Here is a 27,788-nt window from a genome sequence, read left to right as displayed (position 1 = left end):
GAAAATCCCTCTTGAAAAATGCTCCCCATGCTTCTTCCTGTTTGAAAAGAGGTGAAAAATAGCTAAATTTCGCGAAGGCAAGTATTTATATGTTTCTGTCCAGTTAATCCGCTTCTACGGCCCTGGGACCACATCTGCAGTCCCGCTTTTGCGAGGACATGGTCGCATCTGCGACATTTCACTTAAGCTCAACCTTCTGCACCTGTGACCCCATTTATGCAGATGCGGTACCGCTTCTGCAGTAGATCACCCACTTCTACGGCTCCTGCTGATCCTCCCCATTTCTGCTTCTGCAATGGCAAATGCCGCTTCTACGGCTACACACCTGCGGGACCCAACCGCAAGTGCGGTTATGACAGAAAACCAGCAGCTTCAGCTGCAACTCCAAACTCAAAATCCTTCCGTCAACCATCTGAAATCATCCCGAGGCTCCAATACCCCTGTCTAAACTTATACCAATCCTTAAAACACCTAAAACAATATCGAAATGACTAATCAACCACAAATTCAAGCCTAAGAACTCCAAAACTCTAAAAATACGCTTTCCATCAAAAAGTCTACCAACCCTTGTCTGAATGACCTGAAATTTTGTACACACATCAAATTCAACACTACGGAGCTAATCCAACATCTAGAATTCCATTCTGACCCTCGGATCAAAATTTCACTATCGAATCGAAAACTTCAAAATTTAATCTTTCCGTATTTCAAGCCTAAATTAGCTACAGACCTCCAAACGCAATCCGAACACGCCCCTAAGCCCGAAATCACTCAATGGAGCTAACGGAACCATCAGAATTCCATTTCGAGGTGTCTTCACACTGTTCCGACTACAGTCAAATTTCCAACACTTAAGCTCTCTTTAGGGACTAAGTGTCCCAAAACTCTCTGAAACTCAAAATCAAACATCCCGGCAAATCAAAATAGCAGAAATAAACACGGGGAAAGCAGTTAATAGGGGATCAGGGCATTAATTCTTAACACAACCGGCCAGGTCGTCACAATAGGGAGCCTGAAGCAGGCCCAAAAATAAACCTAGGAATACCAGGCCTTCAATGTAGTCTCAAATGCTCAGAAGTTCCCTGGCCAACAAGTGTCTAGGTGTGTCCGAGTTCCCTAAGGACCTCAAGGATCCCGGGCAGTGCTCAGACTAAGACTTTTCTCAAATAAAGACTGATTATATACAGTGTGGAAGAGCCAGCCCTGATATGCCAGAGTTCAGAGAGATTTAAGGATCCTTGGGCAGTACAAATACCAGAGGGGCAGAACTTAATAACCTAAGAGTAAGTGAGAGTGATTGAAAAGACTTGGTGAAAACAATGTGGAGATAACTTCTTAGGAGTAAAAGATTTTCTGGAATAGATCAGTTTTAAAAAAATGCTAGGGATGAAATCAGTTTTTAGAAGAACACATTTTGAAAACAGTTTAGAGGAGAGAAAATTCAGTAGACAGCCAATAGATCATAGAAGGTTCAGACTTTAGCAAATATGTTTGCACATAGGGGTAAAAGGGGATTGGGAGCACATAGAGATTTCATTGAAGGCACATGAATAGGGTGGAGGGATGCAATAATATACATGGAACACTTAGGAGTTTCATAGCCTTAACAAATTAACCAGGATAGCAAGCAACTAAACATGGAGCAAAGATGCAGAGGGTAGAATCAGACACACAAGTAGGGTTAACCATAGGCATATATAACCAACATGATCACACAGCTAAGAATAAGTCAAACAGGTTGTTCAAGCATCAGATAAACATGTGAAGTGTAAACATATTAGTTTCACATAGAGCAGAGCAGAATTTTAGGCATGCTTGAACAAAGAAGTACATAAGAGAGTAGGTCAAATTAATAAACAATGAACTAATGCGGGCATGAAACACATAGAGTTTGGGTGTTAAATGTAACTAGAGACATACCAGTTGAACGAAGAGGCCACAACGCCAATGCTAATCCGAATGGTGATATTCCAGACCCTCCTCCGCCACTTCCAAGAGTGGCTCCCAGAGTACTTCTGAACCAGGGCTATGCGAGTGCTATTGTCCCACCCGGAATTCGGGCGGGCAATTTTCAGATAACCATTGTGATGTTGACCTTACTTGAGTAGCGTGGGTATTTCACGGGCGCTGCAAATCAAAATGCCTACAAATATCTCAAGGGGTTCTTGGATACAAGCTGGGGGAGCAAGCATACGAATGTGTCCGAGGATGCTCTTAGGTTGAGACTTTCCCATTCTCACTTCGGGGGAACGCATTAGATTGGCTCGAGAGACTTCCCAACCATTGCATCACAACTTGGGATGAGTTGGCTGATAAATTCATTGCTAAATTTTTCTCGTCAGGGCATATGGCGGCATCGCGTGATGAGATATTGGCTTTCAAGCAAGAGCCCACGGAACCTTTGCATGAGATTTGGGAGCGTTATAGAATAATGGTGAAAGAATGTCCCAACAATGATATGACCGAGGCTATGATCCAACAAACCTTCTACTGAGGCATTAACACCACAAACTAATGCATAGTAAACCAACTTGCCGGGGGCAATTTTATGAAGCTGTCATATGATGAGGCATGCGATGTACTTGACAAGATGGCTGACACTTCTTCTGCATGGCAAAGTAGAGCCAATGTGCCTCAAGTTGCCCCCACAGTTATTCATTTGCACAAGGAACTACACAATCACGGGCAAGCTATAGCTGAACTTACAACTACTATGAACCAATTGGCAAAGGCACAGTTGCAACAAGTTCAAAATCCTTGCCAAGTGAATGCCATGGAGGGTGTTAATATGCTTGTCAACAAAAGAAGGCAACAAAACCAAAGGAATACTAAGCAATTTGATGATGACTGTGATGGGTTTCAAAATGATGGTTATGATGAACAAAGTGAAGAGGTTCAATATGTGAACAATTCAAGGCCAACGGGGCAACTCTTCCAACCAACAACAGTGGAGACCTCTAGGCAATTAGGGCAATCAACAACAAGGCAATAGCAATTGGGGCAATCAACAACAAAACAATAGTAATTGGGGGAACAACGACTAAAACAATAATTGGGGCAATTAGAAAAACAATCAAGGCAACTAAGGGAATTGGAATGGTAATAACAACAATTGGGGTGGCAATAACAATCAAGGTAGATGGAACAATGGAAGCTAAGGAAACCGGGGGCAAGGCTTTCAAAGGCCCCCAATGTACCAACAACCAAACAATCCACCCCCATTTCCATCTCAAGGTCCTAGTTCTTCTGGCAATGATATGAGTACAATTGAAATGATGTTCGAACAGATGATGAAAAAGAATGTGGATTCGGATGCTTAGTTGGCTTCCCACAATACCTCTATCAGAAATTTGGAGGTACAGTTAAGCCAAATCTCTCAGTATTTAAATACTCTCCCTAAGGGTGATCTACCAAGTGATACGGTGGTGAAACCGAAGGGTGGGAACAATCATGTTATGGCGGTTACAACAAGAATTAGGAGAGGCGGTGATGTGAATGCCTCTAAGCAAAATCAAGTTTTGAATGATGATGTTGAGTTGCAAGAAGAGGAAATCCCTTTGGTAGTTGAAGATGTTGTTGATGAAAATGTGAACAATGAAGTGAGGATTGATATTCAAGATGTCGAGGTGGAAACTCAAAATGATGTGAACCCGTCTAGGGAACACATAATAGACATGTCGGAGCCGGTTGTGCCAAAAGCCAAGGTACCTTTGCCAAGGCCACCTCCACCTTATCCTCAAAGGCTCGCGAAGCAAAAGAATGAGAATCAGTTTAAAAAGTTCATTGACATGATGAAGAGCTTATCTATTAATGTGCTTTTGGTGGAGGCACTTGAACAAATGACGGGCTATGCAAAATTAATGAAAGACATGGTCACAAAGAAGCGTTCTATGGATTGTGAAACTATAAAGATGACTCACCAAGTTAGTGCTATAGTGCATTCAATGGCCCCGAAGCTTGAAGATCCCGGCGCTTTCACCATTCCTTGCACCATTAGAAGTGCGGATTGTTCCAAGGCTCTATGTGATTTGGGAGCTAGTATCAATTTGATGCCTTACTCAGTTTTCAAAACTTTGGTTATTGGGCAACCTAGGCCGACTTCCATAAGGTTACAAATGGCGGATAGATCGATGAAGAGACCCTTGGGTATTATTGATGATATGTTTTTCCGTGTAGACAAATGTATCTTGCCAGCTGACTTTGTGATCTTGGACTGCGAGGTGGACTACGAAGTTCGGATCATATTGGGAAGACCTTTCCTATCTACGGGGAAGGCATTGGTAGATGTGGAAGTAGGGGAACTCACTTCCGGGTGGGTGATGAAAAGGTGGTCTTTCATATGTGCAAATCTATGAAGCAGCCCAACAATACCGAGGTGTGCTCTTTTGTTGTCCTCGTTATAGCAGTGATAATTGATGACACCAGTGCAATGACCAATGTGAAGGATCCATTAGAGGCCGTATTGTTAAATCTTGATGTCAATGAGGATGCAAGCCGAGTGGAGTGCGTGAATGCTTTACATGGAATGGCTCTTATTATTATGAGCCTAGGAAATTGTCTTTGGATCTCGAGAATAGAAAGACTCCACCAACCAAACCGTCAATTGAGGAGCCTCTGGTATTGGAGTTGAAACCACTTCCTCCACACCTCAGGTATGAGTTCTTAGGCTCAAATTCTACCTTTCTAGTTATTCTTTCTTCTTGCCTTACTAACATGCAGGTTGATGCCACATTGGCGGTGCTTTAAAAGCAGAAAAAGGCAATTGGATGGACTTAAGCTGATATTAGGGGAATAAGCCCCGCATTCTGTAAGCACAAGATTATTGTGGAAGATGATGCAAAGCCCTCCTTAGAGCATCAAACGAGGTTGAACGAGGCAATTCAAGAAGTTGTGAAAAGGGAGGTGATCAAGTGGTTGGATGTCGGGGTTGTGTACCCCATCTCTGATAGCTCTTGGACTTCACCGGTACAATGTATACCAAAGAAGGGTGGCATGACCGTGGTGACAAATTCTAAAAATGAGTTGATTCCGACAAGAACAGTTACCGGTTGGAGGGTATGCATAGACTACCGCAAGTTGAATAAAGTGACCCATAAGGATCACTTTCCTTTGCCATTTCTGGATCAGATGTTAGATCAACATGCTGGGCGTGCCTTTTATTTCTTCTTGGATGGGTATTCTGGGTACAACCAAATCTTGATTGCTCTGGAAGATCAGGAGAAGACCACATTCACTTGTCCGTATGACACATTTACTTTCTCTAGGATGCCTTTTGGGTTGTGTAATGCACCGGCTACATTTCAGCAGTGTATGATGGCCATTTTTATCGATATGGTGGAAGACATTTTGAAGGTGTTTATGGACGATTTTAGTGTTGTGGGGTACTCATTTGATGAATGCTTGAAGAATCTTGATAGGGTGTTGGCCCGTTGTGAAGAAACCAATCTTGTTCTCAATTGGGAGAAATGTCACTTTATGGTGGAAGAAGGAATTGCTCTTGTGCCTAAAATTTCGAAGCATGGTATTGAGGTAGATAAAGCAATGATCGATGTGATTTCAAGGCTCCCTCCCCTACATACATCAATGGAGTCTGAAGTTTTCTTGGGCATGTGGGGTTCTACCGGAGATTTATCAAAGACTTTTTGAAGGTAGTGAATCCTTTGTGCAAGTTGTTGGAAAAATATGCTAAATTCATGTTTGATGAAAAGTATATGCAAGCCTTTGAACTTCTCAAGCATAAGTTGACCACCACTCCTATCATTACCGCGCCTAATTGGAGCTTGCCCTTTGAGCTCATGTGTGATGCGAGCGATTTTGCGGTTGGGGCGGTTTTGGATCAAAGAGAGAACAAAATGTTTCATCTGGTGTACTATGCGAGCAAGACAATGAATGATGCTCAAGTGAACTACACGGTGACCGAGAAAGAACTTTTGGCTATTGTGTTTGCTATGGAAAAATTCCGGCTGTATCTTATAGGTGCTAAGGTTATTATTCATACCGACCATGCCACACTCTGGTACTTGATGACGAAGAAGGACTCCAAAGCTAGACTGATGCGAAGGGTCTTGTTACTTCAAGATTTTGATTTGGAGATTGTGGACCGGAAGGGTAGTGAAAACCAACTAGCGGACCACTTGTCCCTCTTGGAGGAGGAGGGTAGGCCTCGTGATGGCCTAAAGATCAATGATTCATTTCCTAACGAACAACTCTTTCCGGTGTCGATGAATGATATGCCATGGTTTCCTGATGTTGCTAATTTCCTTGTGACTGGTATAATCCTGGGTGAGCTTTCTTCTAACCAAAGGAAGAAGCTCAAGCGGGATAGTTTGGACTTCTATTGGGATGAGCCGTACTTGTTCAAGATTTGCACGGATGGTATGATCTGAAGGTGTGTCCCAGAGGAGGAGCAATTGAATATCTTGGAGGCTTGTCATTCCTCTCCCTATGGTGGCCATCATGGCGGGGAGAGGACGGCTTCTAAAGTTCTTAGTTGTGGGTTTTATTGGCCAATCTTGTTCAAAGATGCGGGTGATTTTGTGAAGAGATGCGACAAATGCCTAAAAGCGGGTGGAATTTCGAAGAAAGATGAGATGCCTCTCAATACCATCCTTGAGGTTGATATTTTTGATGTATGGGGCATTGATTTCATGGGCCCATTTGTTAGCTCTTGTGGGAACACTTACATTCTTGTAGTGGTTGACTATGTTTCAAAGTTGGTTGAATTCGTGTCTTTGCCAAATAATGAGGCCTGGAGTGTTGTTGCATTCCTCAAGAAAAGCATTTTTACAAGGTTTGGTACTCCACGTGCAATCATCAGTGATGGGGGGTCTCATTTTTCCCATAGAGCTTTAGACATTTTGCTTTCAAAGTATGGTGTCAATCACAAAGTTTCTACTCCCTATCATCCTCAAGCAAGTGTTCAAGTTGAAGTCTCCAACAGTAAAATCAAAAGCATATTGTCAAAGACGGTCAATGCAAATAGGACCGATTGGTCGAAGAAGTTGGATGACGCTCTATGGGCTTATAGGACTGCTTACAAGACTCCGATTGGTATATCTCCGTATTGGTTGGTGTTTGGGAAAGCTTGTCATTTACCGGTTGAGTTAGAGTACAAGGCCATGTGGGCTTTGAGGAAGCTAAATCTTGAGTGGGATGTTACAGCCAATCTTCGTGTGGAGCAGTTCAATGAACTTGATGAATTCATATTCCATGCCTACTCCAGTTCATCCTTGTATAAGGACAAGATGAAGTACTTTCATGATAAATATGCTCATGGAAAGGAGTTCAAAGTAGGTGATTTGGTTCTCTTGTTCAACTCCCGGTTACGTCTGTTTCCGGGAAAGCTCAAATCAAAATGGAGTGGACCTTTTGAAGGGGTGTATGTGACCCCGTTTGGTGCTCTTGATTTAAAGAACAAAAATGGTGAAGTTTTCAAAGTTAATGGGCATCGGGTCAAGCATTATCTTGGAAAAATTGATGACAGCCACGTGGTGGCACTTCTCCATTTCAAATGATGTGATAGTAACTTGTGTCGTGCCACGACGTTAAATCAGGCGCTTCTTGGGAGGCAACCCATGTGTTTTTCTTCTTTTTTTCTTTAATTTTCATTGTATGATAGGATTTATTTTTGGGCTAACTGGTTGTGAGATGTTATAGGATTGTGTTGGTGCAGTGCAGGAAATAGTGTAAAAAAGTGTCAGGTCTCTGAAGTTGTTAGTGCGGACCGCACTAGTGAAGGGTAAATATAGACCTTTGTGAAGTTTGCCACTACGGCCGCACTATATTTTGTGCGGTCCGCAGTGGATCACTGCGGCCGCAGTCAATTTTGTGCAGACCGCAGTGGGTTACTTGGTCGAACTTGGCAAAAGTAGTAAAGTGCAGACCGCAGTCCATTTTGTGCGATCCGCACTGGTTGGTGAGACTGGGGCCCAAGTCCTTTTCTATAAATAGGGCCTGAGGCCCTCCTATTCAAACTTTTCGATCTCGTTACTCTTAGACTCACTAAAACACTGTTCATCCTCGTCTCTGCTTGTAACTAACTGCTTAGAACCGTCATTCTTCATTTCATCTGATAGTTGGTAACATTATACTCCTTATTACTTGTTCAATTTTGTTAATTTCGTTTAATTTTTGTTTTTCTTGATTTCCTTCCTATGCTTCCCGTAGTTCTTCAATTATTTAGGTTAGGGTAGTTAAATTTTTGGTTAAGGCAGAATTAGGTAGTTTAATACAATGGGAAAACATGTAGGGACACTAATTAGGTGCATAATTGAGCTTAAAATCAAAAAGAATTCATGAACCCTAACTTAGTGCCACAACAGGGAACTCAGTGTGGACCGCAGTTGTTTCTGTACTATCCGAGGTGCCCCTGTGCGGTCCGCAGTATCATTTTGTGCAGACCACCTTGATGAAGTACTTGGAAGCTGAACTTTGGGTAGTGCGGTTGCACTAAATTTTGTGTGGACCGTACTGGCCCTATGCGACTACACTACATTTTGTGCGGTCCGCGCTGCCTAGATACAGAGGGTGGGTAGTCTGAAACCCACTCATGTGCGGACCGCATGGCTATTTTATGCGGTCCGCATTGACCCCTGTGCGGCTGCACACAATTTTGTGCGGTCCGCACTGGGTGATATCTGAGAATTGTCTGCAATTCTTCTTTTCTGTTCTGCAACTTTGGTTCTTAACTGATTATACTGATACTAATTAGCTGATTGAATTATGGTTGCAGACAATGGTAAAACAACGAGGCAAAGGAACTAAATAACCTGGAAGAGGTGGATCTTCTCGGGGAGGGAAGCAGAAATGATAAAACTCACTCCCCAAGCTAGGCAATACATCAAGAACATGAGAAAAGCGATAAAAGCTGCTAACAGAGCCATTGACATGTCGAGGAGTGAGTACGAGCCTTCCCGGGAGATCTCTTTGGACTCAGTGCCAGAATAAATCCCTGACTGGCCGGAGAGGCATAGACTAATAGATACACCTCCAGCATCCCTCACTGCCCAAGCATCAGTTAACATCTCTTCTAGGTCGTCTGAGGGCTCAGATGATGGTAGTGGGGAATACTCCACCTCTCCCACAGCTTCATTATCTAGAGAGGATGCAGTAGGTAATGAGGAGGAAGTAGAGGGAGACGAAGAAGTAGGAGAAGGAGGTGAACCACAAGTGGGGGGTATTGCCCGAACTAGGAAGCCGGATGTGTGGCAGGACCGGTTTGTTAATGAGGTAGCGTACCACAAGTTCCGGGAATGGTGGTCGGTGAGGAAGTTAATCCCGTAGCGTAGTTTTATTGATAGAGACTTGCTACCTCACAACCCTAACGTGAGGAGGCAATTTAGGACAAGAGTGGGCTGGGAACATTTTCTATATGAGTGTGTGGATGCCAACGAACACTTGGTCAAGGAATTTTACAGCAATGTAGCCCACATCAAAAAGGGCTACAAAGTGACCAAGGTTTGAAATCTGAAGGTGTTGTTCGACGGGAAGACAATCAATGACTATCTTGGGTTTAATGAGGAAGATGAGACCCTGTACATGGCAAAGATGGAAATGGGCGAGGAGGTTCGTCCCTGGCTAGCACAGTACCTAGAAATCCCAGGTACCACCCTCGACTGGTTGACTGCTGGAGACACGGGGGTGGGAGACCTTTGTATGTAGCAGGTTGGACCCCACGACACATGAAAAAACCCTCCCTCTCCACCGGGCTGTGTTAGTGGCTTCGATCATGGAGGGGTACCCAATCAATGTGGGGAATGTGATGTCGCAGATTATTACTATTGTGGGTGCCGAGCATGACAGAAACTACCCATTTCCCAGTTTCCTCACTATGTACTTCCGGGACCTGAAAGTGGAGAAGAGGCCCTTAGACATCAAAGTCAAAGTCAAGGCCCATTTCTCCTGGTACAGCATGCAGGGGGATGACAACCCCAAGAGCAAGAACTTCAAGAGTACAGTTACTGCTCCAACTGGCCAGTCTGAAGAGCCAGTTGTTGTAGTGACTTCAGCTAAGCCTGCATCTACTTCCACTGCTGACCCTCCTGGTCCATCCACCTCAGCGGACCCGAAGATTCCATCTTTCCGGGCCCATCCTATTACTACCCACAGACTAAGCCAGGTACTTCTGAGTATCAACAACTGGATGCAGACTGCCTCATCCAAGTTGTCCATCCTGACTACCACGGAAGAGGCTCAGTCGGCACTTCCAACCCCACAGGTTTCCCAGTCGATAGAGGATGCTTTGAAAGAGATTTTAGACAACCAGAAGAAAATCCTCGGCACTCAGAAGGTGCTCACAGATGCAGTTGCTTCACACAGCCAGTCTCTCAAGGAGCTTGCTAGGGAGCACAAGAAATTGAGGAAGACGCGGGCTTCCAAGGAGTCCGTGAAGGCGCTGAGGGTTGATGTTGACCGATTGAAGGCAGACCAGTTGCCTTTGGACTTGCTGCTCGATGATCCTATGTCAGCAGCTCATCCCCAGCCAGAGCAGTCACAGAGGCCCCCAAAGAGAAAGAGGATGATTCCCAGAGCGAATGATACAGTCATCCAGTTGGTCGACCCACCGGAGGCCTCCTCCAGTCAGCCACAAGATACACCACAAGAGCTTGTCCAGGTCCAGACTCAGGTCCTAGTAGCACAGTAGCAGGCCACCGGGAACCAGTCTGAGGTTCCCGAGCATAGTGAGGACCCTGGGACCACTCAGGAGCCTATGCAGATAGATAGGCCATATGGAGTCCCTATATCCTTTTTCCTATCTCTTTTTGATGCTTTATTTGGTTTAGTTGTCATTGGGGACAATGCCAGCTTTCATTTGAGGGGGGTAGGCCCTACTTTTTATTTATTCGGATGATTGCATATATATTTGATACTTTTTTATGCTTTCTTGATTTTTCACCTATGGGTTGTATATAATTTTAACATTTCGTACATTATCGCACTTTTATTTTACTTTGGGTCTGTATATAAAGTTATGTTACATTGTACATATTCATCCTATCTATTATATATTCAAATCCCCTCTTGTATATATTTATTCTACTTTCCACAATTTTTTCATTCTTAGCTTCTTATTTGTGATTCGTAGCTTCTTGTTTCTCAAGTTTGCAATAAGCCTTTGGTTTTCTTAATGCCACGGTTCTTTCCAAAGGTGGAGTGTTGGGTGAACCGGGTGTCTCTTCCCAATGATGGATAGCATGACAACCTTCTTAAGGGTTTGAGTCCATTTTTCTTTTCGTTTTTAGTACTTAGTAGTTAAGGGTGCCTCAAGCAAAGCTTCACTTGGTCCTAGCACATTTGCCTTTGATCTTATGGTCAAAAATAAATTGTTGTATTTAGGATGGTGAAAGTAGTGACCTTGAGACTCCTGTGTTGACCGATAATCATCAAGTGATTTTTTGAGAGCATTGTGTGCTCAAATCTTATCTAAGGTCATTGTGGGCCCCCAACTCTGCGTCTTTAGCAATCCCATAGCTTGTGTGGTGAGTAATCGCATTGCAAGTCCAAGTTCCGAGCCATTGGTCTAGAACTTACCCTGAATGTTTGTTGAGGCAAAATCCTAAGTGAATTCTGACTTGAGACATGATTATAGGCTCTCCTTGGTCCAAATGATAGTTGAACACACTCATAACCTACCAATGATAAGATCCCTAGTCAACCCTCTTGAGCCTTAGACCTTTTTCCTTCAAGAACCAAATACAAGCCTATACCCGTTCTAAAAGATCCCCCTCTTGGCACCCGATCTTTCCTTTAGCACATGGCAAAAGTATAAGTTTGGGGGGGAGACGAATATTGCAACAAAATGGTAAAAAGGCACAAAAATGAAGAAAAGGAAAGACAATGAAAAAGAAAGAAAAGCAAAATGGCAAATAGAATGTTTAATATGAAAAAGAACAAAAAGGGATTCAAGAAAAGCAAAGAATGAAAGGTGTGGAAAGTTGAAAAAGGAGAAAAGGTTTGAAATGCATAAGAAAGAGTGACAGTGTGTCTCTCCAACCCCTTAGAAAGAAGTGAAATGACTTAGTGAGTCAAGTGAATGTGTGCCAAATGAATCAAAAGAAGTGCTTAAGGAAAGATGGAACTTACTTAGACCAAAACATATCCTACCCCAAACCAAAAGGCTTCACAATGTCTCCACAAAAGCCCTATATGATCTTGAGTTGAATGAAGCTTACATTAGTGGATGCTCACATAAGGGGGTACCTAGAGCTGGACTTGTGGCTTTTTCTTGAGAGAGATGAGTGAACTTCCATTAACCTCGTTTTGAGCGCCACTATTCTAAAGGTGAGGTTTGCTTAGGAAGAGTTGAGGATGTGTGAGTTTGGGTTTCACAATGATTAAAGTAATAGAAAGAGTCCTTTGATGTGTTGAGCCAACTCTTGATGCTCTTGTGTTGCACTTAATCCATGGTGTTTCAAAGAGTAAAAGTTGTTGATGATTCATTTGTATTGAGGGCAATTGTTAGTCCCAATTGATGCTTGATGAGGTTACTTTAGGTCAGCTGAAAACTTCTTAGATTTTCCCTTAAGGGGTGGGTCTTATTTTGTTTGCTTGAGGACACGCAAAAGCTTAAGTTAGGGGGAGTTGATAACTAGGGATTTTAACGCATTTTATACTCCTTCTTGCTTATGCTTGATTAGAAATTCATACAAAATAGTCCCAAAAGGCTCACAAGTTGTGTTTGATTGCATGTTTAATCAACAAAGTAACAAGATGTCAAAGATCAGCTCAAAAGGAATGAAACTTGCACAAATACCAAGACAAGACAAAGCTCAAGCAAAGCAAGGCCAGTGCGGCCACACTACATTCTGTGCGGTCCGCACTGTGAGGTTCAGAGAGCATGAATTTCAAGGCACAAAGGCAATGCGGCCGCACTAGGATTTTTGCGGTCCACACTGAAGGCAATGCGGCCGCACTCAATTTAGTGCGGTCTACAGAACCTAAGATCAGAGAAGTGCCAGTTTCAAGGATTTAAGTCAATGCGGTCTGCATTACATTTTGTGCAGACCGCACTAGATGCCTCCGCGGCCGCAGTCCATTCTCTGCAGTCCGCAATGCCTGAGTTCAGAGAGTCAGATCTTCAGATTCAGAGCCCTATTGCGGCCGCACACCATTTTGTGCGGTTCGCACTAACCCCGTAGGGGCATTTTTGTCCAGAATTTTCAGCTTAGTATAAATAGCTTCTTTTCCCATTTTTTAGGGTATCAGATATTGTAATTAAGCAGCTGCACTCGTGGGTTCGAGATTCTTAGCTTAGCAATTAATTAATATGAGTTGTTCTTCATCTATTTCTTGCTTTTCTTCTTTAATTATGAGTAGCTAGACCCATAAGCTAGGGTTGTGTCTCAACCCTAGTGTGGGTAATTGATGGGTCTTGTATTTTAGGGCTAGATTGACTATGGGTGTTTGATATTTTGGCCAATTTCATGGTTAATGGCTGAATTAGTGGTTGCAAACACTAGTTTGTGTTTAGTTGACTAGGGCTCTTCTTGAGAAAGAGAGCCTAAGTCTCCGAAATTGGTCCAACAACGAATTAGGGCATACTCAAGATATTGATAGTCCCAATTAAAGGGTTAAACCTCGAGAGAGTAATACCCGACTTGAACCCTAGTTGCTTTGTGCAAATTTTGTATACCCAATTGGTCTTGAGAAAGTCAATTTGGGCAAAATCACTCGAACCACCGAAAGGTGTAGAGTGGGTAATATCGTGCAACGGTTATATCATACTCTCCTATTATATCAATCGTGTCTTAGATTCAATTACCTGTCAATTAACCACCTAGTTAAAAGTCATTACCCTAGTGCCTTTTAAATCATTTGAACAACCAGTAGCATTAACTCTTAGCTTAATCTAGTTGCATTTACCATTTGTAGTTTGATAATAGTAGAAGTAAAAATAAAACCCCAAAAATGATTAGAAGTTTAATTTGGAAAACATACACAATCCTAAACCAGATAGATACTCGATTCCAAATTCTAGCTCTCTGTGGAAATCGATCCCGATCCAAAATTGGGTAAATGCTTCTCCGACCCTCTCTCGCTACATAATTAGTAGTGCGGAGTAGGCCTCGATCAGTTAGCAGACTAATAAATAATATGACCTTTAGTAATTAAATAGGTACCCTAGTATACCTTTAAATATTAGATGGCGACTCTCTTTCATCAATAACAGAGAACCCACAAGTTGAATCTTGTTTTGACTCGTGCAAAATAAGGTGCAACAATGATGAAAGCATCCGATGCGACCGCCTTTGTCCTACTAGGAAAATCATAGAAACGAGCATGGACTCCCCCTCTAGGGTAACCTCTACCCGCCTGAACTCCACCCCTAGCAGGTGGTGGAGAGGAAACTTGAGAACCAACCATGGTCTGCGAACCCTGTGGAATCCATAGAGCATGTGTAGTATGTAAAGGTGCATCCTTCCTGAGTTTGGGGCAGCCCCTCACTATATGTCTGGTATCACCACACTCAAAACAAGCTCTCGGTGGGCGTGGCTACTAAACCTGACCCTAGCCTGGTTGGCTAGACTGACCGCTGAAGGCACCCCATACAGGAGATGCACTGAACGGTGGCTGAGAAAAATGGGCAACTTTATGTCGGGCCAATTCACTGAATTTGATAGCATACTCTGATGATGTCATTGTTCCCTGACGTAGTTTCTCAAACTCTATGCGCCATGCATCCCAAAGGGTCTGGGGAACAAACTCTTTCAAAAACATCTCTAAAAACTAAGCCTAAGTGATTGGGGCTGCATTAGCTGGCCTACCATTCTCGTATGCCTACCACTACTGATACACTGCTCTTGATAGCTAAAATGTAGTAAAAGTAACTCTACTCACCTTCACAATACCCATGGTGTGGAGAATATAGTGGCACTTCTCTAGAAAATCCTGCACATACTCGGTAGTTATGGCACCAAAAGTAGGAGGATCATACTTCTTGAACTCTTAAGTCTACTATGTTCCTCCTTAGATGCCACTAGCCTGACCTCAAGTTGAACCAGAATAACTGGTTGTACTGGCATGACACTTGGGACCTGATCAACGTGGACCTTCTTCTCTAGAGTACGGGTTACGGGAGTCTGAGCTCCTCCCCCAGCCCGAGATGTAGATGGTGCAAAGGGAATCAATCCCACCTGAGCTAGAGTGCCGAACATGCTCAAACTATGTGCTAGGGTCTCCTAAAGTCCAATGCAGTAATAGGAACCTCAGGTGCTTGTCCCCTAACTGGAGCTATTGGTGGCTCCTCAGTCGATGCTCGGGTAGGTGTTCTAGCTGCAGCACATGCCCCTCCTCAGACTCTTCCCCAGCCTTGGCCTCGAGCAACTCTAGTAGGGGTGCGAGTGTCTGATCATCAGATCCAGCAGTGTGTGTCGTCACCATCTATGAGAGAATAGAAGAAAAAGATTAAGATTTCAAAGTTAACCGATTCAAACGATAAGGAATCAAAGGAGTGGAATTTCCTAACAGTTTTGTAGCCTCTCGAAGATAAGTACAAACGTCTTTGTACCGCTTGGCAAGACTATTCTAAACTTATTTCTGACTTGTAACACCTATGAACCTAGAACTTTGGTACCAACTTGTCACGACCCCAATTTCTCACTTAGGATGTCGTGATGTCACCTAGTCTCTAAGACTATGTAATCCTAACAAACAAGAGAATATGACTGAAATAAAGACTGAAAAACATGTTATAAACTAATAAGTCTCATAATAATAACAATGCTGAATCATTGCTATAATACTCCCAAAATTCGATGGAACTGAGTCATAAGCTCAACAGAAATATACTAAAATCTCAAATACAACATTTTTTAATAGAGCATAAACAGTAATAAGAGAATGTCGGAAGGTGACTTTGAGACCTACGGACGTCGAGCAGATATACCTTGAAGTTTTTGAGAATAGATGAATGATCACTAGCACTTGGAACGAGCAGATTTACCTGGATCTGCAAAAAAGTTTGCAGAAGCGTAGTATGAGTACACCACAACGGTACCTAGTAAGTATCAAGCCTAACCTCAGTAGAGTAGTGACGAGGCCAGGTCAAGACACCTACTAGGATAAGAATAACTAAACAAAGTATAGCATAGCCTGATAATGGAAAGCGAGGAATTAAATGTCAGATAAGAAGTTCAATAATGCTAGCTAACAATGGGAATTTAAGTGGTAAGGGAAACAAGTAGTGAACACATGACGAAACAACAACTGGTCAAACACGGATGACTATAAGTAAGTTAATGAACAATAGATAAAGAATTGGTCAACCAACAAGCCTCTTTAACATAGGATATACAAAAAGAATAACAATAGAGGTACCACGCCTCATATTCACAATTCACAATTTTAATCACAATATTTCCTCATATCACCACGTGAGCCTTGCATTTATTTTTAAAAATCCAGAAATAGCTATATGTATTTTAGCCCCCTTATCTCACCGCGTGGCTTCAAGTAATTCCCTTACTAGCAACACGCATATAAATCCCACCTTATCTCACTGCATGTATATCAACCCTTATCCTTATACCACCTCGTGTGTATCGATATTACAACACAATAATCAACCCACACCATATGTGACCATATGCCACAACACTTGCCAAAATCAACAATACCAATATTACCACAACGTACAACCTATGGCTCAATCACAGTGTGTACAAGAATCTCAATAACAACAAGTGAACGAGGAATACTCAACAATTAACAACTTCAACCTCAATGTGATAATGGCTTCCACAACTTTAACATCAATAACCCAACAAGAAGATATTCCACGAAATAACAACTTCAAGTAAGTGCAATTTAACAATAAAGGAGTAACAAGTCAATAAGAGAGGTAGTAACTTCGACTAAAGTATATGAGAGCAAATACAACAACAAAGGGTAGAACAAGTACTAACAACGTCAATTAGAGCATGTGAGAGGAAATTTAACAATGAAATATGTAACATGTTATAACAAATTCAATAAAATGCATGGAAGAAGTCTAAAAGTCTAAACCAGTCAAAATACCACATATAGCTTGTGTACACACTCGTCACCTTATGTACGCGTCTTCCACATAGTATAATACAAACAACCCAAATCCTAAGGGGTAGTTTCCCCAACACAAATTTAGGCATGATACTTACCTCAACTAGGCTAATTCAACCCCCGGATATAGCGTTTCCCCTAAAATTTACCTACATGCAGCTCAAATATAACCAAAAATGACTTAATATCATCAAACAATGCAAGGAAAACAAATTACAATAGATAAAGCTTTGATTTTTACATAATTCCCGAAAAGTCAGCAAAAGTTAACCCTCGGGCCCACCCGGTCAATACTCGAGTCCAAAGGTAGAATCCGACTACCCATAACCCCACGAGTCCATATATGTATTTTATTTTCAAATTCGAGTCCAAATCGACTCTCAAAACTCATATATTCATTTTTCAAAACTTCGACAAAAATCCCTCATTTTCCACTTTGATTCTCATAAATATGATGTAAGATCTAAGATATAATCATGAAATAAAGCTGGAAATTGATTATAATCAATGATCCAATGTCTGCAGATGAAAATTCCCTCTTCAAATCGCCTCCTACCGAGTCTAGGGTTCTAAAATATGAAAAAATGAGACTTAATCTCGGCTTTCTAGCCCTTATGTTTAGTTGTAGATGTCGCAATTGCGACCTATGAAATTGCAAAGAAAATCTCGCAAGTGAGGCTACTAACAACCTAAGGGAACTTAGCAAATGCGACATTAGGTACGAACCTATTCCCATCGCAAATGCGACAAATTATGTCGCAATTGTGATCCTACACAAATCTACCTATGTCTGCAATTGCGAGTGAGGTATCGCAATTGAGATACCTTATCCTCACCTACTCACTTCGCAATTGTGAAGCAGGTGCTCGCAATTGCTACATCAGAGACACTAGCACACCAGCAACCTATTTTCAATCCAAACCTTTCTGAAACACGTTCGAAACACATCTGAGCCTTTAGGGCTCCAAACCAAACATCCATACAAGTCTACAAACATCATACGATCTCGCTTGCATGATCAAAACAAAAAATAACATTTAAAACTACGAATCAAACATCAAATCTTATGAATTATGAAAGTTCAAAAACCTCCAGAATTGCAACCAAGCGTCTGAATCCTATCAAATCAACTCCTAAATGACACCATATTTTGCAAACAAGTTATACTAGCATAACATACCTATTCCGAGTCCCAAAACTAAATCCTGAACCGGGTAACCAAAAGTCAACCTACGATCAAACTTGAAAAAACTTCTAAACCTCAAATTGCCAATTTTCGGTAAAACAAGTCAAATCAACCTAGGGACCTCCGAATTTGATTCCAGGAATATTCCCAATTCTAAAATAATGATACGAACCTAGCGGAGCCATCAAAACACCGTTCTGGGGGCATTTTCATAAAAGTCAAAGTTTGGTCAACATTTCTAACTTAGGCCTATAAACCAAGAACCAAAGAGTCCAAATCAACCCAAAACCTTCTCGAAACAAAACTAACCAACCCGGCAAATCATTGAACCACAAATACACATGTGTGAATCATCAAAACGAGAAACATTGGTGCAAATAAAAAAATCGATTGGTCGGGTCCTTACAGATTGGATGGGATCCTAGGGGGCTTGGGGGTGATTCAGATTGAATATAGATCATTTTGTTGCATGTTGACAGAATTAGTTCTTGTGTGTCACACTTGTAAAGCTTTTGCATAGGAACAAGGTTGCAGAAGCAGAGTTTGTACAAGGCTTGGGAGTCCACAGAAGTGCATGCATAGATGCACGCTTAGGACACACTAGCGCCTCTGCATGAGCAGACCTTTCTTTTCAGAAGCGAGGGATCGGCCGGTTTAGCAGATATCGCATCGGCGATTGTTTTATCATAGAAGAAGCATCACAAAAGAGATTAAATTGTCCGTAAGTGCAGAAATCACTACTGAATGTTATAATTTGAAGGTTTATATTATTTTCACTACTATGAGTTTTGGAGCTCGGTTATAGGCGACTTTGGAGGAGATTTTCGCTATAATTTTGAAGTTAAGGGTTTTTCTACTCAATTTTGGTTATGTACCTTATTTTTGCATGAATTTTTACACTTGTATTATGGAATTTGAAAGCGAGATTTGGCGATTTTGCCTATAATTTTGGAGAGTGTAAATTGGAGATTTGTGAGTCGATTTAGACTTGATTTTGGAATCCAAACATATATTTGGACTCGTGGGGTTATAGGTAGTTAGGATCTATCCTTTGACTCGGATTTTAACCATGTGGGCCCAGGTTAACTTTTATTGACTTTTGGTTATTTGATTAGAGATTGAAGCTTTATTATTTGGGATTGATTCCTATAGATTTATTTGATTATCGCTCGCTCGGTGTAAGTATCTTTCTAGACTTGGCTTGAGGGTATTTCCCTGAATCTTATGATGCTTGTTATGTGCTTAGGAGACACATATGTGAGATGACGAGTGTATATGCATGCACTGGGGTTATTCATATTCTCAGTACACTTTAGGATTTATTTTGCTTTTATGCTTTCTTGGTACTATGTTTCCTCCATTTGTACGTCTGTTTGTGTAACGACCCAGACGGTTGTTTCATGAGTTATCGCTATGTTTCCCTCATTTCTACTTATTTATATGTTGTTTAGTTGTATTTCATTGCATCGTGTTGTTTAGTTTTGGTTTGGAGTGGTTTTGTAGAGAAATGAGACACTTAGTCTCTTAAGTTGGCCTCTTAGTTGGAAAAGACAACCGAAAGTTGACTTGTAAGAAAACGATCTCAAAATTTGGTTTTTACGATTCAGATAGCTTCATTAGGTGATTTTGTACTTAGGAGCGTGATCGGAATGGGTTTTGGAGGTCCGGGGTAGATTTAGGCTTGAATTAGCGAAATTGGAATTTTGGCGTTTTCCGGTTGATAGTGGAAGTTTTGATATAGGGGTCGAAATGGAATTTCGGAAATTGGAGTAGGTGCATGGTGTCATTTTTTACGTGTGTGAAAAACTTCAGGTCATTCGGAGGTGGTTTGATAAACTTTTTGATCGTTTGCGCAATTTAGAAGTTTTGGAATCCTTACTCCTGAATCCGAGGGTGATTTAGTGTTTCGGAGTTGTTTTCAGTGTTCTGAAGATTGGTATAAGTTTGAATAGTGGCATATGACTTGTTCGTACACTTGGTTGAGGCCCCAGGGGCCTCGGGATGATTTCGGATGGTTGACGGAAAGTTTGGAAATTAGTTTGAGCAACTTCAGCTGCTGAGTTTCTGTCATAACCGCACCTGCGGATTGGGGACCGCAGGTGCGAGCCACAAAAGTAGCGTATTTACCTCAGAAGCGGAGGTCAACCTTTTGGGCGAGCATCGCAGATGCGGAAGGTATGTCGCACCTGCGAGCCCGCAGATGCGAAATTGGGTCGCAGGTGCGGTAAGGGAAATTAAATAAAAAACCGCAGAAGTGGTTGGTTGGTCACAAAAGCGGTCCCGCAGATGCGAGAAATGGACCGCAGGTGCGGTATCGCTGGGCAGAAACTCAGCAACTGCATAAGCTTCTAAAGCCTTATTGTTTGTGTATATGTCCATTTTTCTATTTTTTTAATCATGGTATTAGTGGAAAATCAAGGAGGAAAATTGGGAGATTAGGGCTTGGAATTGGAGACTTTGATTTGAGGATTTGAGGGGTCGTTTGTGGTCGGATTTTGATGTATTTACTATGTATGAACTCGTAAGAGTGTAAGGATTCTAGTTTTGTAATTTTTATCGGAATTCGAGACGTGGGCCCGGGGGTCGGGTTTGACCAATTTCAGGATTTTTGAGTTAAATTGATAATTTTCATATGGGTTGCATAGCGTATATTGATGGTTATATACTGATTTTGGTTAGATTCAGGGCATTTGGAGGCCGAATCGAGAGGCAAAGGCATCGTGGGCTAGAGTTTGGCTTGGCTTGAGGTAAGTAACGCTTTCAAACTTCGTTTTGAGAGTTCGAAACCCCGAACTGTATGTTCTATGATTACTATTGAGCTGACGCAATGCCAAGTGACGGGTGTGTGGGCATGCACCATTAGAAATACCACCTGGATCATCTCATGGCACCGCTTAGTGACTCTTTTATGCTGATATACTGTGTTGTAATCATGTGATTAAGTTAATGAGCTGTGAATCATGTTAATTATCATGTTAAGGCTTCACGCCAACACTATTGAGACTCTAGAGGTCGTTTCTTATTGTCATGTCATTAGCTTCATTTATATTCTATATTTAGTCTTGTTCATGCATATTATATCATGCCTCGGTCTCGATTCTTGCTATTTGACATATCATATCATTGTTCGGACTAGTATCATGACATTTTGAGCACGTGTGTGTGTGACTGGAGAGTATTGATTGAGTGAAGTCGAGAGCCTGATATTGATTGACAGTATGGAATTGGGTTGTACGCCGTAGAGAGATATTGATCATGCCTTCACTAGCATTGATATAGCGCATGGGCTAAGAGAAGCCCCTCCGGAGTCTTTACACCCCTAGTGAGCACAGTTGATGATGTTGAGGGATGGATCTTCCCTGGACATGGATCTTGTCCGAAGTATTGGTATGGAGATAGATCTTCTCCATGAGGCTGGATTGGCCTATTTCTTCGGTCCAGGGTGACTTATAGTCAGTGATGTATATATTCCGGGATGGATCTTCCCTGGGACGAATGTGCCATATACAATACCGAGTGGTTGAGCACTGTGAGTGGAAGTATTATACGTAACATTGATCATGCTATCTGTGCATTGGTTCTTAGAGGGACCTAAGCCTTATAATCTGCATTGTTCATACTGTGTTTAATCATTGCTGATAATTTATTTGAACTATAAGCATGTCTACTTTTCTATACAATTAAATGTTGCTACCTGTTGAGGTTTGGTTCGTCACTACCGTCAGTCCATAGTTTGGACTTGTTACTTGCTGAGTTGGTGTACTCACGTTATCTCCTGCATCCCTGTGTGCAGATCCAGGTATCTCGGGGCACGGTAACGGTTGCTGATCTTACCAGTTGGAGACTTTTCTCTGGAGATTACGAGGTAGCTGCCTGGCGATCGTAGTTCCGCCTTCTCCTTCCTTGTCTTCCTTTTAGTACTTTTATTGGATTTTTCTCAGACTATGTAGTCTTGGTTATTTTAAACGGTTATAGTATTTTTCTCATGACTTAGTGACACCCGAGGTCGGGCTTATATTTCTTTCCGCAAGATTTAATTTTTCTACTCTTATCTTATTGGATTTCTGCTAAAAACATGATTTTTATTAAGTTTTAATTGAAAAACGGAGTAAATGGGTAATAGTTGGCTGGCCTATTATTACGGTAGGCGCCATCATGACCGGACAATTTTGGGTCGTGATAGTTTGAGCTATTATTCATGCTCGAAGTTGTATCTAGGTTATTTTCTTATCTGTTTGAGACACTATAGGATCATTTTTGCAATATTGAGCTATTTTCTATATCGGCAGTCATATTCTTCAGCCATGATATTATATTCGCATGTTATATCTCTGTCTCTATGCACCCTCTATATGTTATTTCACTTATTGTTAGTGTCCCTATGTCTGACACTTCTTTGAGCAAAATTTGGCATGTTGGTATATTTCATGTGGTATTTTGAGTATGATACTATGAAATATTGGCATATCGAGACTTGAGGAGATTGATGACCAATCTTGGACCAGAAAGTCATAGTGATATTGTTAGTGAGGTGACGCTTGCACCATGGCCTCCATAGTGGGCTGAGTGATATTTATCGTTGACTTTTAATTTGGTCAGCTTTTGGTTCAAGATCTAGCCCTCCGGAGTCAGGCAATAATCCATGTTACTTTTGGCCATGTGAGTGCAAGCATACGAGATGTTCTTAGTGAGAGACTTATGTGAGGCACCCATACATTACTAAGTGTGTGTTTGTGATGATCTAGAGGCATTTGTACCAGACGCTATGAGCATGCTAATATTGTGTATACTTGATGATTAAATTGTGATGTTGTTGATTTTGGCATGTATATTTGACATGCATGCATAAAATTATACTTTCCTTATATTAATTGGTATTTGATATCTCTACTTGATATTTTGAGCTTGAAATTATAGTTTAACTATTCTTGTCTAAGTTATTTCTGTAGGAAAGTTGATGCCTTGACTGATATACTTGAAAAACATGCCTATTTCTCCTTTATTGTGTTAGTGTTGAGCCTGTTATTATTTGAATTGTTTTTCCTTATATGCCATTATTCTGTTGTTATTATTGTTGTTAGCTGTTAAAAGTAAGCAACCCACTTTGCTAACCTCATCGCTATTATTTTCGCGATTAGAGTTGCTACTTATTGAGTATATGAGATCGGTTGTACTCGTACTACATTATGCCCTTCATGTGTAGATCCAAGTGTTACTAATAGCGGTAGTTGCTTGTGAGTTGTTTATCCGAATTTGCTTAGAGATTTCGAGGTAGCATTGTTGTCATGTTCGCATGCCTTAAAGTCCCTTCCTTTATCTTATATTATTGTTATTAGTCTTTCAAACGGCATTGTATTTTGTTCAGACTTTATATCTATCACTCTATAGAGCTCATGCACTCGGTGACATCAAATTTTTGGTGGTTTCAGTTGTATTGTCATTATGACTCAAGTTATTTATACTATTCCACTATTTGAGACTATTTCTTATTGTTAATTCTACATATTTGTTGTTGGTTTGCCTAGCAAGTGATATTAGGCACTATCACGATTCCGATGAAATTTTGGGCCCTGAAATAAGATCCTTACATAAAAGTGGTAACTTCTCAATAAATATCGCTACTTGAAAGGTTTTATTAATGGCCATATCATCAATAAGTATGCGTTGCCCGTCCATAAAAGAGATAACTTCTCACTTCCAAAATACACCGTGATGGAGGTATGGAGAATGAAGGAGAGCAATTTTAAATGGAAGTTTTTCAGTTCTTCAAAGTATAAGAAAATGTTAATAGACACATGGAGTCCACAATGTCATTTTAATAGACGGGTCTATACATCCACGAGAGCACCATTAAAAATAGGGATAGATTTGAATATTTTGCTATCGGTACAAGTATATATATCCCTAAAGTATAACGGAATTTAAATATAGACAATATTTAAAAGCAACATGATAAAGCTAAACCTTTTTCATTTATAAAAGAACGACAATAATATTTTATACTTAATGAAATATTCTTTAACTTTTACTTTTTGGTTTTACCTTTAATGACAATCTTCTATAGTTACAGAAATTATCATAACATGTTTAAAGCAACACATTCTAAAGTTACTTTTTATGCGTGCCAAAAGTCACATACCATTGGGAAAATTAAACAAAGATAGTAATATTTTCGTACTGAATTTTTAACGTTTTTGATTAAAATCACGCAGCAACCATTTCCCATCACAGAACGATCTTAATAACAAGAAATAGAAATAAAGAGAATGAATAAGTTGGCCCCCTAACCCTAAGGGCGCAGTTATTGTTTTCCCTGATTTTAATAAGAGAAAAGTAGAACAATCATCAAAGATAAGCCTGAATAACAGATTGAACAGCATTAATGTGGTTGATAGTGTGTCTACTGAATCCAGCTGCACTCAGAACGTAGGCCCATTCTTTGGCAGTTCTTTCTTTTCCGTTGCTTGTGTGAGCCATCATAACCATATCCAGCATCAAACCCACATCCTTGAGCTTGTCATCCTCTTTTCTTCCATCTCCTTTTTCAATCACTGCCTCCACAATTATCACTTTTCCTGTGTCTTTTGGAATTGCCTCTCCACACTTTTTTAAGATTTGTATGCATTCACCATCTCCCCAGTCATGTAATACCCACTAATATTCACCATTAGGTAATGCAAAAAAGTTTATAGAAATTGAGAACAATAAACAGGTGTATCCAAAGAATTAATAGCACTTTAAAGATATCGTACGCATAAAAAAGCTGCCTCAGCACTCGTTGAAATTCTTACGGAGTGACTACGAGAAATTTTATTGTGTGTCTCACATAACTTACATTAGTTGTGTGAGGCTCTTTTTTGTTCACAAATTAGTGGATCTCAATCTTACACTTCAGGGTCCACAAAAATCTGGGCCCACAAAACTATGAGACAAAAAAATGTCTCGTACAACTAGTGTCAGTTGTATGAGACACAAAATAAAAAAATTCGACTGACTACTTAGTGTTATAAGCTTGTCAAAATGTAATCATTGTACCTTTTGATAAGTTATCAATGACGTATTAACAATTTTCAAATTTAGAAATTTAGTGGTTGTTTGGACATAAGAATTGTAAAATTCCAAGAAAAAAAGTAAAAAAAATTTAAGTGAAAAAGATATTATTTAAAAATTAGAGTTGTATTTGGACATAAATATAATTTTGGGTTGTTTTTGAAGTTTTGTGAGTGATATGAGTGAAAAAATTTTGAAAAACAGTTTTTTTGATGTTTTTCAAATTTTCGAAAAATTCTAAAATTCATCTTCAAATGAAAATTAAAAATTTTATGGTCGGACAATAATTTTGAAAAAAGTAAAAAATTCTCTCTTTCTCTTGACGTAGTTGCAAAATAACTGAATTACATGTCTGTGTATTTATCTAATACTACTTTCTTTTCCTGTTATATGATTTTAAAGGTTTTTTAATACTTATTAGGAAAGACATCTTATAATTAACCATCAATCATAAGAATACGTGTCTAAACCAAACTACTCTTTATCTCTCCTTTAGAGGTTTCACTAAAATACATTCAACAGCAGATGCATATCCAATATTTTAAATTTATGGGTTCCTGTCGCAATTTCAAATTAATATACAATAATAACTGGGTTCACAAATAGATATTTATAAATATTTAATAAATTTTTAAACAAAAATACAGAGTCTACGCAAAAGTTACTGGGTTCCCGGGAACCCATATACTACACGCTAGATCCGCCCCTGTTCAACGGAGTGATTTTATGCTGTTTATGGCAAAGATAATATATAATACTCCTTCTCTTTATAGCATAACTTACTGGGTCGGAGCTTAAGAAAGAAAGAAATACTTTTGAAATTTGTGATTTAAATATAACAGTATTTTGTGTGGTTATGCACATTTGAAATATGTAATTTTAAACATGACATAACATTTATTGTGGCCATAAAAGCTTAGTCCTAATTAAGGTAAATAGTAAGTTCAATTCGTTGAAGTGTTTCCAAAATTCAATAAGGTGTTGTTCTTTGTAGGACGGAGCAATAAGGAAATATAGCCCTCCTTAAATGACTTTTTGTTATGCTAAAATGACAAATATTTTGAAACAAATTCAATTTGTTGAAATGATAGGAAGTTGTATAACTAGTTAATTACCATGATGAAAGCCGCATCAGCTTTAGGAACATAGTGAAACATATCGCCTCCAACATGTTGAACGCCATTAGAATGAGGAGCAACAGAGGCAACATGAGGTAGATCAAAGTTAATCCCTTTAATCCATGGAAAAGCCTCCACCAATATTCTAAGAGCTGTTCCATCACCTCCACCAACATCAACCAATGAGCTGATCCCTTTGAATATCTCTGGGCAACCATTGATAATCGCTGGTACAGACACCCTCGCATCGCATGCCATTGCGTTATTTAAGAGGTTGTTGTACCCAGGATCTGTTTCTGCGAACTTCCAAACATCCTTCCCATGAGCTGCGTCAAATGCCGGTACTGTATTCTCCTTTGACAAAACACGAGCACTAAGATTATGCCACGGCGCTAGCATCACCGGGCTGCTTTCAAATAGCACGAAAGCAGCCATGCTATTTTCGCCTTCTTTCCTTAGAAGGCGGGAAAGGGGTGTTTGAACATAACTGATTTCGCCATTTCCTGTTGATGTCTCCTTAAATATTCCACGATTGATCAAGAACCTGCCCGAAATTTGAAGAAAACATTAAAAGAAAGAGATACTAAAACAATACAGAATATTTGGGGTTTAGGAATAGCAGACAGCAATCTTTGGGGATATGATAAGCCTAAAAGTTACTGTCGTAGTTTTTGTCTGTTTTTATATTCCCTTTCAAGCACATTCTTATTTATTGAACATAGTTTGAAGGTTGAAAATTTTTCGAATGGTATCCTTTTGATTGTTAACAACTTCACATATTACAACTATGTAACAATACCTCAGGACGCGATAGAGGGAAGAGGAGCAGCAGCCAAGTGCAACAGATAGTTGGTTTAAGCTAACAGGTTGTTGATTGCTTTCCAAGAAATCAGCGATTCCCAACTCAATGGCACATTTTACGACAGCCATTTCTGTGAAACCGAACACATACTTCCAAATATCTGCTTGGGCTTGAGAATCTTGGTTTTCTTCACGTGTTCTTGCTTCTCCATTTGTTTCTTTCCCCATCTGTTTCTTCCTTTCACCGAAGCTTATGAAAGTTTTAAGTGTTTTTTACTTCCATGGGCTGATTCAGCTATTTATAGCTTTGATAGTTCTTCAATTACATTAATATTTCTTCTGTCCCCAATTATACTATAAGATGACCTTGTAATATTGTAGCCCAATTATAAGTTTACAAATATTTTCTTTACACCTTGTTTTGCTATATGCGTCTATCAAGGTTAAAAAATATTGTAGGCCAATAATGGTAGTTGATGGAAGCTTCCTTAAAGCATTATACAAGGGTACCGTACTGCATCAACCTAGTTATTCTTTAATTGTAAAATGTTGTAGGTTCATGTATTTTCAGATTTGCTATTTGCATAAGATTTTCAATT

General features: G+C 40.3%; 1 protein-coding gene across 1 annotated transcript; it reads right to left on the bottom strand.

Annotated features, from left to right (window-relative positions):
* Positions 1 to 24,389: 24,389 nt before the first annotated feature.
* On the bottom strand, positions 24,390 to 27,509 carry LOC104240157 (acetylserotonin O-methyltransferase-like). Its single transcript, XM_009794935.2, has 3 exons — positions 27,188 to 27,509; positions 26,386 to 26,932; positions 24,390 to 24,874 (listed from the first exon to the last, which is right to left on the bottom strand). The coding sequence occupies exons 1-3, from the start codon at positions 27,415 to 27,417 to the stop codon at positions 24,566 to 24,568; spliced, it is 1,086 nt and encodes a 361-aa protein (XP_009793237.1). The 5' UTR covers positions 27,418 to 27,509; the 3' UTR covers positions 24,390 to 24,565.
* Positions 27,510 to 27,788: the final 279 nt, after the last annotated feature.

Source organism: Nicotiana sylvestris, chromosome 12 (assembly GCF_000393655.2).
Source record: "Nicotiana sylvestris chromosome 12, ASM39365v2, whole genome shotgun sequence".
Classification (NCBI taxonomy): Eukaryota; Viridiplantae; Streptophyta; class Magnoliopsida; order Solanales; family Solanaceae; genus Nicotiana; species Nicotiana sylvestris.
Note: the sequence above shows the minus strand (reverse complement) of the source record. Positions and strands in the feature narration are given on the sequence as shown.